The 17,136-nt window shown below is 38.6% G+C and overlaps 1 protein-coding gene across 1 annotated transcript in view; it reads left to right on the top strand.

The window, feature by feature from the left end:
• The window catches only part of ntrk1 (neurotrophic tyrosine kinase, receptor, type 1), a 37,662-nt gene that overhangs the window by 17,346 nt on the left and 3,180 nt on the right, over positions 1-17,136 (top strand). The window contains exons 9-15 of the mRNA XM_088013636.1: positions 68-126; positions 219-321; positions 1,391-1,546; positions 3,046-3,176; positions 5,118-5,290; positions 9,905-10,145; positions 10,244-10,402. Coding sequence (XP_087869762.1) covers positions 68-126; positions 219-321; positions 1,391-1,546; positions 3,046-3,176; positions 5,118-5,290; positions 9,905-10,145; positions 10,244-10,402 — 1,022 coding nt within the window. The remainder of the gene's footprint in view (positions 1-67; positions 127-218; positions 322-1,390; positions 1,547-3,045; positions 3,177-5,117; positions 5,291-9,904; positions 10,146-10,243; positions 10,403-17,136) is intronic.

Genomic DNA, 17,136 nt, shown 5'->3' with positions numbered 1-17,136 from the left:
GACTATGACTCCTTAAAGTTTCTGTATATCTTCTCAGTACTAACTTCCTGTGTATTTTATCTCTCAGGTCCATCAAACAAACCGGTTGTGGACATTACAGAGAATTCAGAGAGTCGGGTGTTTGTGGTACGTGTCACCATCATGTTCGCTGAGAACATAAGAGTCTTTTTAGATTTGGACCATTCCAGTTTATTTTGTGTAACTTGTGTATTTGGCAGGTCTCTGTTGCTGTGGGCCTTGCTGTCTTCACCTGCATCTTTCTGCTCATCACAGTTTTGATCATTAACAAGTGCGGTCAGCAAACCAAGTTTGGTATTCACCGTAAGTGGGTTCTTTAAATTGCAAGGCAGTAAAAACCACATGTTGACACCTTAAAGGGGATCTGTTATGCAAAATTCACATTATGTACTTCCATTTGTTTCTCTTCTAAAACAGCCCAAAGCACTTAAAAATACACAGCCATTTTTAAAACACATATATTTTTTACAATAAGTCAATGTTATAATTTCCTGAAATGCATAATTCATAAATTCAATGTTTAATTTTTGATCAGTGAACAGATTTATGAAATTTTGTTCTGTTGCCATTAAATTTGTTCTCGTTCTTCAAAGTTAAAATTTTTCTTCAGGTTTTTTCTCAGAGTTTCCACAAAGCTACAGTTTGGAATCAGAGATGGTTGTGTTTTTTGGGACATAATGGACTAATACAGCCTTGCACTGTGATGTAACTTTGCACACAGGCAGCTGCTGTTTGTTTGTTGGGCAAAGTGCCTTAATTACAGCGTAGACCTCCGCTGCCCACCGCCACGTGGTGAGAGCCATTAAAAACGATGGATGGACGGATTGATGGATGGATGGATGGATCGAGGAAAAGCTAGCTCCGTGTGGACACCCCGCCCTTTTCTCTCCTCACTCAGAGCTCCTAAGTGTGCCTGATTGCCTAAGTGGACCGTGCTCCCTCTTTCCTTCCCTCCATCTCCTCTGGGCTCCCTCGTTGTTGTTCCATTTTCTTCTGTTTTGGACTCTGGGGGTTCTGTGGTTTGCCTTGCTGAGTGGATTTCACAATTTGGGTCCCACTTGTTTGGCTTTTAATACTTTGCCATAGTCAGGTGTTGCTAACCATCCAGGCTTCCTGTATGGTCATTTTTCCCCAGTTCAATGTGGCCTGATTGCTGCATGGTTGATGATGGTGATTATTAGAGCTTGTCATCATCTGTCACCATGGCACCAACAATTGGGCTGCCAAGTTGGTAGTGGAGTATGTTTGTCCTTCAGAAGGGAAAAATTGGGCCAGAATTGCTTCTTTTGTTGGCTGCTGCAATCAAAAGAGGTTGGAGACTGATTAGGTGTCATGTATCCGTCAGCCATGCTTGTCTCTTGTGTTTCATTAGGCTCATCAGTTCTCGGTAAGGAGGATGACCTGGCCGTCTCACTCCGCTTCATGAATTTCGGGACCAGCCCGCCTTCCTCCGACGAAGACTCTGGTTTATCAAGTTTTGTGGAGAACCCGCAGTACTTCTGTGGCATCATCAAGGACAAAGACATGTGTAAGTGCCGGTGCGATTTATGCTCAATAACTATTAAATACATCCGCTCTTATTAGAACTCTGTTTAATTCATTAGTAAATAGTTTCTGAGATAAGTAGCTTAGATGGATTCTCAAGGTGTGTTTTTGTCTCACTGTGTGAGCACTCTCAAAGCAATCTGCTTATACTTCAGAAGAAATAATGAGTCAAAATGTTGAAAAATGAATCCCTCTTAGACTTGAAACGAAAAAACATCCAGATCTATTTTACTCACCATGTCCTTAGTTAGCAATTTTTCCAAGTTAGTTATCAGATCTAAAATGTGTTTAGGGTGGTGATTAGCAGCCATATGTGAGTGAAATAATGAAGTGGATATAAATTTGATCAACCCAGGAGCTGGAGAGCTCATCCAAGTGACTGGGCAGAGAGAAGCTGGACCTCTCTGCTTAGACTGCTGCCTGTTCAGTACCACTAATATTTAGTTCACAAACTAAATATTTAGCTCCAAACAAAATATTTAACTGCTAGCATATTTGGTAAATATTTACCAAATATGCAAATTCACATACCAATAACCAGAATTCACTATCAAAATAAAAGCTGGGTCTTGTGAACCTCTACATAAACGTCTGTGTTGCCATTTAAGTGGCTCATCCTACATTTTAAACTGAGATGTTGTAATTGTTGAGAGGAAAAGAAACAATGATGAAGTGAATCAGTCACAGTAGCAGGAGTTTAATTAAAGATTCGCAAGACCCAACTTTTACTTTGGTAGTCCACTTTTGGTTATTGGCAAGGTATTTTTGCATATCAACTAAATATTTAGCTTGCTAAATACATATTTAGTTTGAAACTAAATATTTAGTTTGCTATCTAAATACTTAGCTATAACCTAGATATTTAGCTTGCTATGTTATTAATTATTGTTCCTGTAACTAGATATGTTAGTTGCCTTTGGTATGTTTTAACATGTTTTAACTTGGACTGGGTGTGAAACACCGGACCTGTCTGCTTCAGTGGTAACATTTGGCTTCCTCAGGATCGGATAGGAAATCCAACGTGGCATGACCCTAAGCTGCTCAAAAACCCTACAGTGTTATTGACTTGAAACAATTTTGCAAAGAAGAGTAGATAAAAAAAAAATCCATAATTTCCAGATCTCAGAAATGCTTGAAGGACGTTGTGGCACAAACATTCAAGTTATTCACACAGGACTGGGTTGGTTTGGATCAGTTTTTATCCCCTAAATTAAATCATCAATTGTAAACAAATTTATTTATCTTCATCTAATATTAAAATTAATTTCATAATCTGAAACATCTGAAGATGATAAACGTATAACAACAGTTAGGGGATACATCGGTACTTTTCCCCTGTGAGGATAAGGAAGTTTGAAAACATTCGGACAGATCAGCTCCAGGCTTTAGCCAGAGTGTAGCTCATGAAAACTTGCTTTGGCTTGGATCAACAGATCTCAGCAACGGTTCCCTCACAGCTGTGTCTCTTTCTTGTTGTTGCAGGTGTGCAGCACATTAAGCGGCAGGACATTGTGTTGAAGTGGGAGCTAGGTGAAGGAGCGTTCGGCAAAGTCTACCTGGCAGAGTGTGCGAACCTCAGCCCCGACAGCGACAAGATGCTGGTTGCCATTAAGGTGAGGAAATCTCAGATCGTCCCCTACGCCGCTTCAGAGGCAATTTAACAGCTAATGTGCTCTAAACATCTGCAGCAGCAGTGAAAATGTCAGCCGTTAGTATGTGGTCCGAGCAGAGGAGCCGCCGGTAAACAGGCTGTTTGTGGTAAAGAAAACAGAAAGTTTCTTTTCCTGCTGCAACAACGTTACAGTTGGTGTTCAGAAGTCCTGATTCTTCTCTAAATGGCATCCTGGTTCAGAGGATTGTTGAAGCAAAAGTGCAGTTGTTTTCTTCCAGACCTGAAAGAAAATACATGGAAGCTTTTTTTGTGACTTTTTAATAAATTGATTAAAATGTCCTAGCAATTTCTTAGCAGTAATCCATCTTTTCCAGTTTTCCTGGAGTATAAATGTGACGCTACCTAACGGCTCGTTTCTGTTAGCTTCTCTGAAATAGCCACGAGATAAAAGCTCCTCACCTGAACGTCTTCATGTTCACAGTCAGGACATTAGTTAACAAGTTTATACTGACGTGAATTTTGAGCAAACTTTTTTTTTAAAAGTCATCATGCATTTTAGAACATTTTGAACAAAAGTTCCCAATTCCAGTTGAGACTGGATAACTTAGCAATAATAAATTCATAAATTAGTCTTATCTTGCTTTATTTATGCCTCTTCATATATGTAGATAAGTACATAACTTATCTTCTTTAGGTACTGACAAATAAATAAAATAATACCCAATAAAAGTCGACTTTACTTCTTTTAAAGCTGTTTCCTGCTCCAGTGCATTGCTGGAATAATACTTCGTGGTTTTAGAGTGAGCCATCGGTGTTAAAAGGCTGTCAGGTGGTTTTATACCCAGCTCATGTTACACCAGGTTAATGAAAACCACAGAGGGAAAAATTTATACAAGGAGATGATGGAATAAGCATCTGCTCTCATTTATCAGTGCATTAATCACACATCAGCTCTTACAATACGTTGTTACTCATCTTCGCCAAGGCGTTGAGAGGCGTCATTCTGGGAGCGTTCCCTTAACGCTCAGACTGCATTTCTTCCTACAAGACAAATCTTTTAACTTCTTTTAAAAAATATTTTAATTATTTTATTAAGAGCTTTCTTGGCTCAGAAACAGGACAAGTTATGGTGAAAAACAGTACAAGGAACAGAAGCTAATTAAATTTAAATAAGTTCATTTCAACAAATCGTATCAAAATAAGTCAAGCAGTGGTGAAATTGAAATATGCTAGTTTCCCACCAGTTCTGACCGTAGATAACAAATTTTCAGCAGAATTTAAACTTTCTTAGTTTCTTTTATTAATTCCCAAACCGTTTTGCTGATGATCAGGTAATAAAGTGAAGGTGTTCCAGTAATAAAGCCCTGAGGAATCCCAAAGTAAAACAAGTCAAAACAGTAAATATTCTCCAGAGCTGTTTACCACCTGAGCTTTCAAACACTGGGCATTGTGTTGCTAATTTATTTTATTTTTTCTTTAGACTTCCTTTGGTCTGATGCCTTAAAACCCCATCACTGATTTGTGGCATGTTGTTACACATTTCTATTATAATTTCACTGAAAAATTATAATTTTCAAGTTAGCTTGCAGCGTTTTAAATACATAGTTTAATCCTAAAATAGGTATTATTCATACTAAATGTGATAGAAGCTGTGTATTTATTTATCTTTCTCATAACTGAATTCACAAAAGTCATCTTATCTTCCAATGACCTTGTAATAAGTGTATTTATTTTCTGTGACAATTCATTCAGACATTGCACAAAAACACAAAGGAAAAATGCTTGAACTAACCTTTTAAATGATCTTAAACATAAACACATTCGCAGGCTCGTGTTATTTAATTGTATTTGAAAAAACACCCTCAAGAAATGATCCTATAAGTGCAAAAGGTCAAGTAACACTATGATGTAACAGAAGGCGTCTTATTTTGGTTGTTCACAGACTCTGAAGGATGCCAACGAGTCGACGCGGCAGGACTTCCAGCGGGAGGCCGAGCTGCTGACGGTCCTGCAGCATCAACACATCGTGCGTTTCTACGGCGTGTGCACAGACGGCGAGCCGCTGGCCATGGTGTTCGAGTACATGAGACACGGAGACCTCAACCGCTTCCTCCGGTAAGGCCACACATCCCGCCTCTGCAGTGGGCCGCCGAGTCTCCGCCGCCCAAACTGTTGGTCCTCATGCTGCTTAATGTTAGACCCCTAAAAGTACTGGATGAAAGGCAGCAGCAACGCCTTCATGGCAAATGTGTCAGAGAGGGAAAAGCACAGTAGGAACGTTTCCCAGCAGTAAGTCTGCTCTCACAATACAGGAGCCTGAATCTGAAGCAGCTAAGTGGAACACAGCCATCATGCCTTTCATCATGTACAGTAAGGCTGAGCGGATTGGTGGAATAATAATGCTGCTAAATGAATGAAGAAGAAATTAGTCCCCTAACTGTAATCTTTAGGAAAAAAGCTCAAAAGAATTTTCTGTGGCTGAGGTTGAATGTTTTCTGTCTGATCAATGGACTTTTTCACACAAAACATAACTAATAGACTCATCGTGGATCATTTGGTCCTAACATTTTCAAGCATTGCAGCAGAAAAGAAACAGAAAAATTAGTTTTAACCGTAAAGTTACTTTTTTCTGCCCCTTTAAATATGACATTTCATGCTTTAGCTTTGACATACAGGTGTTTCCACACTTCTCAATAAAATACAGGTTTTTGAAGTCCTTCCTTTGTGGTCTGCAGACTGGGTCAGTGGTTTCTAATTCACTTTAATTCAGTAGGATTCTTTTTCTGCATGCAAAATAATAAAAATCAAACATTTCAAAATTATACAGATTAAAACAAACTATTGCATTAAGACCAAATGAGTGGAAGCAAACAATAAAGCCTGTTTGGTCAATTTTAATCTATATTTAAATGGACAATTAAGATATTTGTTTTATTGTTTAAAAATAAAAAATAAAACAAATTCTAAAATATCATCAGTGTTGATATACTGTAACATAATCATAAAGTGAAATATTGGCTCATTTTTTATTTTGAATCCACTTGATATTTGCTCTAAATTTCCAGGTTAAAAAAATAAAAATACACAACTTTAATTTGAGAGGAAATGAGGAGATTGAAAATCTACTGAAGGCTGTTTCCGTTTTCCAACTGATTCTTTTCTTCTCTGCAAACGGTCAAACGGCTGATTTGCTTTGTCTGTAAATAAGACTTCTAAATTAAAAGTATGTTTGTCTGAATAGAGGTTTAATTTTTGCAACTTTCCAAAGGCTTTTTGATTCTTGTTAATTACTACAGAAGGTTCATTTAGGCACAATTGCAAAAGGAGTTTCATATAAATTGTATTTTCTTTGCTCTTGTTGCCGTTTCAAAGTTGAAGCTCCCTGGTTTCCAGCTCTTATTTCTCTTTATTTCTCCCTGTCACTGTATCACACACCGGCTCCATTAACATATCAAGCCTTCACGGCTCTAATGTATGTGATTCATGCATTGAGACTCTCCTGCAGGTAATGGCAGGCCCCACGCTGGCGTGGATCCACTCAGGTTCCCTCTCACCGCGTCTTTCAAATGAAATTCTCTGCGTTTCGTCTTATTCTCAACATAAATAGCTGCTTTAAAAGTTGCTTAAAAACCACTCAGAAATGTTGAGAAATATGTGATGAAGGTTTTTCCATGTTTTTTTTGTAATATTCAGATTTTTTCTTAAACAGTTGACACAACCTCTGTCTTATTTTTAAGTCCTTGAACAGCAGCATCTATTTACTGTTATTTTATTCTTGACATCCGGATTTGATTGAGGAAAAACTGGACATTTTTTCCTCTTTTTCAGTCTTTTTTTTTTGTTGTTGTTTAATCTGAATATCCTGAGGAAACGGGTGCAATGATTTTATATTTAGACTGAAAATCTAACAAATATATAAGTTATAATCAGACTAATGTGTGTCTGAATCTGAATTTGTGTCAATTTTGTGTTTTAGCAATGAAAATATGCCAATCACTCGCTGATTTTTTTTTTCAGATGACCCAGAATAGTTTTGTTAAATAAAATTCTTTGAAAGGAAAAAGAAAATCCAAGTAAATTTTTTTCTTTCGTTTTCATCAGATTTGTGATTCTTCTGAAGATTAATCTTTATGAATTTTGGAAATGCTTTTTGGAAAACAAAGCTTTTGTTTGGCACATTTGTGGAAAAAACATTCCCACATGTCTTTGTGCAAATCGTGTTATTTTGCTTCGTTCATTTTCAAACAAAATTCACTTTACTGCTGAACTCAGGCCACATTTCAATAAAATAAAACTAGAAAAATGTCATTTCTGAGTTTTTTTCTAACCTGCTGATTTTTTTAACCAATTTAAATGTTTTCTTTGTAATGTGTAACATAAAAGAAAAAAAATTAAAGAATTAAAAGATGATTGATTATTTATATATGAAAGCATTTGTTGCATTTGATGAATCACAATCAGCTTTATTGGTTAAGATTTTTTACACAGAAAAATAAATGTCTTCAGTTATCAAGCACTCAGTGGACATCCATAAAGCGTAAACATAAAACTTTAATCAACATAGAAATTAGGACTAAGGGACAATATGTGTATGTATTTGCAGACATTATTTTATTTTATTTTATTTAAAAAAAAAGAAAGAAATAGAGAAGGATTGTTGTGATTGTGCAAAAGTGTTTTTCTCAGTTTCCCAGAAGAGCTGGTGACTTCACAGGCTGTCAGGTTTTTATTAGGTTTTATTGTCTTTATGGGGAACGGTCTCTGTAGGGCCGCCTGAAGCTAAAAGTCTAAACAGGCTGTGTCTAGAATGTGTGGGATCTGCAGAAATGTTATCTGCCTTTTTCTCAACCTAAGAACTGTACAAGGAAGGTCAGTCAAAGCCCAGAAAGATCTCAACTCCTCTGCATGTTTTGCAATAATTAGACTCAGTTTATGCTTCAAGGATCGAGTGATGGAATATCATTTTATCTGCTCGGCTCATGTTAGGTTGCATAATGTGTGAGCTAAATAAACCCGAAGCTCCAGGTTGGGATTCAGAACAAGTCAAGGTCGAGGGCAGCGTCATTATTAGCGAAACGGTATTAATAAAAATGATAGAATTTAATCTTCAGAAGATTTTTCTGTATTAAGAAACACTGATAAAAAAAGAAAAACATTTGAGCAAAAGCAGAAAAGTCTGCTGTAGTTGAACTGGTTTATTATCTGAGAGGTCATGCACAAAATGACTTTTTGCTGTTTTACATACTAACAGAAAAGCTTAAATTTTGATAAATGGTTTAGAAAGCAACAGAAGGACTTGAACCAATCAGAGCTCAGTTGGCACCTTGGAAACAATCTGAGAAAGTATCGGAGCAGACGGGGTTAAAACAGATCGCCGGGTGTCCTGCACAGGAGACAGACTGGAAATGAAAACACACGCCACCCCTCCGTCCAAAAAAACACACGTGTGTGTGCATTCACACAGGCTTTTTCTGAGATGTATGTTCAGGGACGGTTCGAAATCACATTTCCAGAAAACAGAGTGGGTGAGTTCTTTGAGAGCCCCCACGGTGCAGCTGCTTTCCCACCCTGCCACCTGCCTTTTAAACTAATAGTGATTGTATAGACAACTTCCTTTGTAATATGGAGAGGAGAGAGATTAGGATGGATGGATGACACATGGAGACACATCAGCTGTGATTTGCTCATTTAGCCAGTTGGATGTCAGAGTGGGTGTTCATGATCCGCAGAAACAACAGCGCGTTAATGTGCTCTGCATCTCTGAATTACATTATTGCAAATCAATTGTGGGCGTATTACAAGCCTCGTGTTTTCTATTAAGCATCGGCTTTAAATGGCTTTATTGTGGCGCGGCGGTGCTGACCACGTCTGTGGCACTCCGGGGGCTCGGACTGGATGTGACTGAAAGTGTTCAATCTGCAGATTGCTCGCTGAGGTCATTGTCCCTCAGGTGACCCAAGGTTGGTGCCGTAATTACAAATACGCTGAGAGGCCAATCTGAGTGTTTTCATAATCATAAACAGCCAATAGTTGATGAATCAGTACAAGGACCTGCAGGTTCTTCAGCCATGTGGGCCCACATGACCTTGTCTGCATTTATTACGGCTCTCAGGTTCCACTCTTAAAATACAAACATATAACAGTAGCTATTATGTGTTTTAATATACAGGTTCCCAACGTGCATTGAAGAACAGCTGAGGCAGTATTTTTTATATTTTTAAATGTGTTTTCTTGAGCTGTAAGCAGAAAATCATCAAAATTAATGGCAATAAAGGGTTTAAAACTTCATTCTTTGTGTGAATAATCTAAAATGTTTCACTTTTTCTAAATTATTGTAAATCTTTTAAATAAAACGGTTCATCCATGAGGCTGAGTGAAGTTGTCCCTCTCACCTTTTTCAAATGAAATGAAGCAGCAACTTCCCCATTCAGCTCCTTCAGACTAGCCGACAGCAATTAGCAAGATGGCATTATACCAGCTACTAATCAGTGAAACTGATTAAAAACAACATTAATATAGGATGCTGTGATGACTTCCTGAAGGCGGAGTTTCAGACCCAATTTCAAGGCACTAAATTACAAAGTCAAATTTCTTTTCAGTCATATTTGATATAAATAGCATTTATATAACAACTGAAGTTAACAGTTACTTGAATATGCTGGAAAACATTATACTGGCGATTTAAACGACCAGCATAACCAGTCCCTGTCTTCTGCGTTTCCCCCACAGAGCTCACGGGCCGGACGCTCGGATCCTGGAGGAGTCCAAGTTGCCCGCGCTGGGGCAGCTGACTCTGCCCCAGATGCTGCAGATCGCCGCCCAGATCGCCTCAGGCATGGTTTACCTGGCGTCGCTGCACTTCGTCCACCGTGACCTGGCCACACGCAACTGTCTGGTGGGAGAAGGCCTGGTGGTGAAAATCGGAGACTTCGGTATGTCCAGAGACATCTACAGCACAGACTACTACCGGGTACGTGTCTGGAGGTCCACCAACATTTTAGCTGGTTCTGTTTATATTTCTTCTGTGCGGTTAAGTGTTTTGTTGGATGGTTCATCCACCATCCTCAGGTTGGTGGACGTACGATGCTGCCGATCCGCTGGATGCCCCCGGAGAGCATCATGTACAGGAAGTTTACAACGGAGAGCGACATCTGGAGCTTCGGAGTCGTTCTTTGGGAAATCTTCACGTATGGCAAACAGCCCTGGTACCAGCTGTCCAACAGTGAGGTAAATAAACTGCTCCTTATTGCAACATTTTACTTTTAAGGTTCAGTTTGGTGGAATATAAATTATTTTCAGTTCTTACTGGCAATTCTAAAATTGAAGTTAAAGTAAAAATAATATATGATTTGATATGAGTTTTAAGGTGGTCTGAGTTTGTTGTTCTGATTTTGATAAAAACAGAAAATTGTTGCTCAAATGACGCTAGCAGTATCTTAGTTTATCCCTAAAAGAAGTGAAAAAATTCCCAGTAAAACCAGTAACCACTTATTGTGTTAGGGTTTTTCCCCCTTAAACCAGTTGCTGTTCCAAACTGCTGATAGTGTTTTTATGTTTCCAGAGGTAAGACACCAAATTTGGGAAAATAACTGGTACTCACTTAGCTAGGTTGGAGTAAAGATCCACCTTTTGATCAGGAAGTTGGATACGGTTGATGGAATCCTAAAACTGTGTTAAACATTAAGATAGAGCTCACAAATAAACATCCACAGTCCTCCTCTCTGGGCTCAGCCAATCAGCATCAGGGAAAATGAATCGAGCTCCTGGATTGGCTGGTCTGGAAACACTAGCCAATGTCGTGTCACGTAGCATTTCAAAGGCAACTCAGCTTCCCAGCTGGATTTTTATTTATTTATTTTATTTTATTTATTTTGAACATGATAGCAGTACAAAATAGCATAGACATAATCAAAGAATGCAAAAGAGATATGTTTGTACCACAATGATCTTAACATGCTAAAAAAGGAGAAAGGAAGTACAAAAAATAAACCCCATAAAATTATACTGCGTTTTCAGATGGACCCTCAATATTGAATTTAAAAAAAGGGCAAAAGTTAATTAATAGATTGAAATAGACGAGTTTTCTATGAATGATTTGGAGTTAAGTTGCACAAAAAAATCCACAAATAGGCAGGAGTTTACTGAATTGCCAAAAAGGTATTTATTCACTTTGCATCAACCCTTCCTCCTTAACAAGAACATGGTGACAGTGGAAAGAAAAAACAGTTTTAACTGGAAGAAACGTCCCATAGAGTCATTCTCAGTACCTGTAATAACTCCATAAACTCTACTGTGCATGTTTGGATTTGAATTAATCAAATTATCCTTTAAATGAACTTTTCAACTCGTATTAGCTCAGATACCTGAGTCTGGATTGTTTCTCTCTCTCCGTTTTACCTGTCAGCCGTTGCAGCCTTACATATTCTGCACTCTTGAGCTAATCAATAAGTTCATAGTAATTAAGGGCGGTCCAGTCTGGCCTTTTCAGCTTAAGCACCAAGAAGTGGGTCTCCACTGTGACCGCAGCGCTGCTATTACAGGCCAGGAGCCGCTCTTCTTTCCAGAGAAGGGTGGATCACTTTTCCTCTGCACTCGATTCTAATCTCATTGGCTTCATTTTTGCCCTATGCCAATAAGGTGTAACCTCATTATCCTAATCTGTCTCGCCTGGTGAGGGACAGGTGAAATTATCATGTTGCCTAAATACTGAGCAGCGGAGATAAATCACCCCAACCTGACGTGGCGGCAGCAGGCATTTCAGCGGCTCGTTAGGAGTCTCAGTGTTCAGCTGTGAGCCCGATGGACTGACGGCTCATTTTGGTGTGAAGTGGCTCTGGTGACGGGCGTCTTCTGCTCACTTAATCAGGCAAAGGTTAACGGCAGTAAAAAGAGTCGGGTGGAGATCCTCCACAGCGCGGTGAGCTGCACCGGTCTCTGCAGACATTACTGGCTGCTTGTTCACATTTTGGCTGCTTCCGATTGTCCCAGACGTCGCTGCTAATGGACACAGATCTGTAGAGTAATGCTGCTTTTAAAGATTAAAACTGGTGAGGCAGGATGTCTGGATTCAGAAAGTTTACTGAGTTTGCTGCAGAGGATCACAGTCAAGTTACACAGTTGTGTTTCTCAGCACTTTATGCAAAACAGAGGATAGACTGTATTTAAATTTGCTATTTGGCACAATTCAGTTTATTTTAGGGACTTTAATACATACATTTTGATTTACTAATTCTATAGATTTTAACACATTAAGAATTTTAGCACAATTAATTGCAATTTTTTTTTTTAGTTACAAAATTCAGAGCTGGAACCTTTGTTACGTGTTTCTGGTACACCCGTCAATTTGATGCACAACCAACATCCTCATGGAACAAAGAGCAGCTTCTTTTGATCCACTAGGGCTTAATTTTTTATTCAGAAAAATGATCTGATGGGATGCAGTAAAATACTATTGTTGTGCTAACAGGAATTAGCCTATCAGCTAAGCTATTCAAGCCTAAAATAGCATCTCAATGCTAAACATGTAGCAGCAGCAACGATGTAATAGCACTTTGCAGCAATCTGATGGTTACATTAACTAATATCTTTATTATCCTCATATGTCTATTTATTCAATAATTTAGCAGCAAAAAGGGTTTTTGAATTGAAAAATGTTACTTATTTTATCCACAGTTGTTGATTGTAAAGTTTTGATTAAACATTTTAAATGAGTCCCACCACTAGTTTATTTTTATGGCACAATTTTCCAACAAATTATCTTAAACCACTGCAGAAACCCTTTATGTAAGAATGTCACAACAGTAGAAAGGAACAACTTTCAAAGTACACAGAGTTACAGAAGCAAAATCTCCATTAATGGGTTAAACCGGGAACCTCGAGCCTGAGAGTAGTTTCCATCAGAAAGAATGACATAATTATTATTACCATCAGCTCAGTCCGGATAGATACAAACTTAGATATAGAAACGCTAACTTCATCGAGTTAATGGCCTCAAATACTCTATCGATGTCTCCAACCAGGCAACAGAGAGACAAACAAAGCAATAAGCCGGGAGTGTTTCCTCCTCCAAGTAAAAGCACAGAGACTGACTGCACACGTGTGAATACAGAAGATCAGTCACAACCAGAAAAGAGACACTTTTGGAAACACAGTTAATGTTAAAGGCAGTATTGGTAATTTGCTAATCCTCTGTGGAAAAACAACTCACTCCAGATATTGAGAAGTCTTAATCTAAACCTCAGTGGAAGCAAAATATAAAAGCAGGAATTTGAATCAGAGGTGCTGCTGTCCATGGTGCTGGACACTCATTACACGCTGAAGAGACAAACATTAGCAGACTCTGCTGTTCAGTAGTAATGAAACAATATTCTTCATTACTTAATAATCAAAACCTTGTAGATTTAGAGAAAGCACAAGGACATGTTAGAGCAGTGCAGACAATTTTAGCTGAAACTGTTGAAAAAATCTGATTTTTCAGCTTCATTTTATCTAAATGCTAATTAGTAAACAACCTATAAACTGGAAGTTTACTGTGCAAGAAAGACGCAACATTGATTGATGTGAACCTTGACTTGTGTCACATGACTGTCAGCAAATCTATTTCATCTGAGACCTGTTAGTTGATTTTGATTAGAAGAAATGATGCCTTCAGTGAGCTCAGGAAAGCTCGGTTCCACGCCTGTTTATGGGATGCTTGCTGGTTACTGTTGACGTTTTGTACCATTCCTCACTTAGACAAACAGAAACCTTGACGGGTTTGAAAAAGCTGATTCTTTTATTCTGTCTGAATAAACCTCTCAAACATCGTCACAGGTCCTACAGAACACATCAGCTCCAAAACTTCACAGCTTTTAAATGCAATTGTCTGCACTGCAAATAGACAGTTGTGTTTTTTCCCTCTATTGTACTGAGCTGGATCCAGAAATGGACTGGCACTTCGTAAACTACAGGCCACCTGCTATACATAAAGATATGTTTATGTTGGTTCTGCACCATGCAGCTTTATCTGCCGGAGTGGAATGAAGCTACGCAGCACAAAGCGACGCATGAAAAGCAGATAAATAGGACGGTGCTGAAAGCAGCAAGAGGAGGCGGTGTGCTGTTCCAAAACCTGCATTGTTCAAAACATTGCATATAAGAAAACATGAACACTTCATAATGGATACGCAAGGAAAGATCAATCCTGAGACTGTTTGTGTGTTCTGCTCTGAGCTTGTTGGAGTCAGATGGGCTGAAGAGATGAACAGTTTTCTGGTTGTTGAGGTTCTTCCACTTTCTAAGTTTCCAGATGGCAGGAAGTGAGTGAGATCAAACAGGATGTGGGTTTTTATAGGTGAGACTAGAAGTAAGCTGGGAGAATAAATCAGAATATTTGTCTGTCTCGTTGTGGAGGAATATCAGCTCACTTCTAACAACGTTGCTTCGGTTCATTGAGTTTTCGGTTTCTGCACAGCTCTGTCCAAATCAATTCAGCCATTTGAGGCTGGACTTTGACTGGGCCGCTGCAACAGCTTGATTCTATTCTTTATCTTCTGTTGTGGATTTGTTGCTGTGTCGGACAGATGTGGCGTATTTGAGTCCATGTTTCTTTGATCTGTACAGAATTCAACTCAAATACGATTTTTTTTTTTTTTTGTCCATGTCCAACTTTTTCACAGCAGTCCGAATAACACAATTCCAATCTTTTCACCTGGTTTGTGCCTCTTCCATATGTGACACTAGAACAGAATGGAACACAACAGAAACTTTTTCATGGTCACCTGGACAACAAAGCTAAATGTGCCTTCAGTTGTTGCCAAATGCGTGCAATAAGACAAAAAAAGCTAAACTGTACACATGCTACGATAGATTTCAAAACATCTGATGTTTGAACCATCATGTAGATTCTCAGCCGACTTTGAGACATGCATCATAATTCTGCACCAGAGAACAGCAGGCGCAGTAAATGCAGACATAAACCGCTCGCAGAGAAGTCTGATTGCAGCTGCATTTAATTAGTAGCATGAACAACCATGTAAGAAAAAATTAAAAAAGGATTTCAGTAAAAAAACTGTAAATGGGTAAGAAGACCTGCTGTGTGAATGTAACTGAGGACTTCCAGGTGTCCAGGTGCTGTGGAAGCCCAGATCATCAGCCCTCCACCTCCGTGCTTTCCTTTGGCCTGAGGCGGTTCGCTTTTCTCCAAACATGTTTCATGTCCAGGGATCTCAGAATTCTTGAGCTTCATGCAGTCGGACCTTTGCAAACCTAAATACATAAGTTTTACTGATTCTGCCTGTTTCTACCTGCATGAACTCTGACATTTAACATGCAAACTGAAGCTGCTGGATTTGAGTTTTTTGTTAAATATTGTAGTGTGATGTGTCGTGTTTTTGTTCTGCTGCCGTTTTTATCTTTTTGTAAATTTTAGAACTAAAAGAGGATTTTTTTATTTGTCGTGAGACTAAATGATCTAAGATCTTTGTAGCTGGCAGCAGAGCTGAATGCAGAGGTTTCCTCTCCTCATTTGTTGAAAATAAAGATGCTGAACTTTCTTCCAGTTAAAGTTAGTTGATGCAAGTTTCTCTGTAGTGGAAGCGTCATCTTTCTTGCAGAGTTGCCCACGCAGTCCTTGATTCTGCAGATTGATGCACAAAAGCTGTCAGCTCTTCAAAGAAAATAATCTGATTATGGACCAAAATCATCATGGGTGTTTTCCTCACTCCATTCTTCCGATTGGAAAACGCAATTAGATTTGATCATTTGCTGCAGGCAGAGTTGAGCTGTGACATTAGCAGTGATGAAGATTATTGAATGTGTTTGATTTGTTCTTTTAAATGTGAACATTGGAAATTGTTTGTGCTCTGATAAAGTGCTTTTACCAGCGAAGCTGAGGTGCCAGCCTGAATACGCAGCTGCCTGTGGGGCTCGGCTCCTGAACACTGGGCTTATTTACACACCTTTTTGACACCGAGCTTTGTGGTCTCAATTTCTTGCCACAAAGGCGGGTAAATCAATACATTCACTGGATCCATACATAAGAGCACTGCTGATTTATTCCTGCTGGGCCTACAAGGAAACATTAGGGATCAGCCAGCCTGGTTAAAATGCTGTAAATACAGAAAACACCCCAGATTTTAAAGCTTTGATGACCTTAAAAAACATCTAGAATAACGAAAATATGTCACTGGAATGATCCAACCTTTACTTTGATCACATTTGGTCAGTAAATTACTCTGGTGCTGCTATTAGTTTTTAGTAAGATTCCATTTTTCTAATTTATTAATTTTCTTAAACCGATCAGTATCTAGGAACTTTTCATCAGTAACTCATGACTTTTTGGTTTCCTCAGGTGTAAATATGTGACACAAAGGCCCATTTTACACAGGAGGATGGTTTACTGTCAGACAGCTGCAACAAAGTGTCTCCATAGCAACCGTCAGACATCACGTTCATGTAATCTGGTTCTTTGAAGCAGGAAAACGACTTTTTAAAGTTCTACCATCACAAATGTAAACATGTGGAATTTAGTGAAGTCTGTTGGGACTTTGTGCTTTAAAATCCAGCTTTTCAGCAGCAAACAGTCCAGGTGAGTTTAACCTGAAAACTGCCCACATGTCCACTCCACAGCATGGTGGAGGGTCAGTGATGCTGTGGGTCTGTTTCTCTTTAAACACACGGTCTTCTTTGAAACAGAATCAACCTCACCTGATAAAGAATGTCTTTTAAAATATAAATATAGCAAATTCAGGCTTTAGCAGTTTTCATTGAATAATTGCATTGAAGTTTCTGAATAGAACGACATTAACGGTACCAAGACTGTATGAAGAAAATATATCCATCAGGGTTTTTTGGTAAAGATTTTATAGTCTTCTGTATTTTAAAACCTAAAAATAGAAATTAAAATTGTGATTGATTATATGATTATTTAAAAATATATATATATTGTTGCTGAACCAGCTTTATAGGTAGAATATAGAGAA

The sequence above is a fragment of the Poecilia mexicana genome, unplaced genomic scaffold, assembly GCF_051168715.1.
Source record: "Poecilia mexicana isolate PSO_F unplaced genomic scaffold, ASM5116871v1 scaffold_16, whole genome shotgun sequence".
Classification (NCBI taxonomy): Eukaryota; Metazoa; Chordata; class Actinopteri; order Cyprinodontiformes; family Poeciliidae; genus Poecilia; species Poecilia mexicana.
This window is presented reverse-complemented; position numbering and strand designations above follow the sequence as displayed.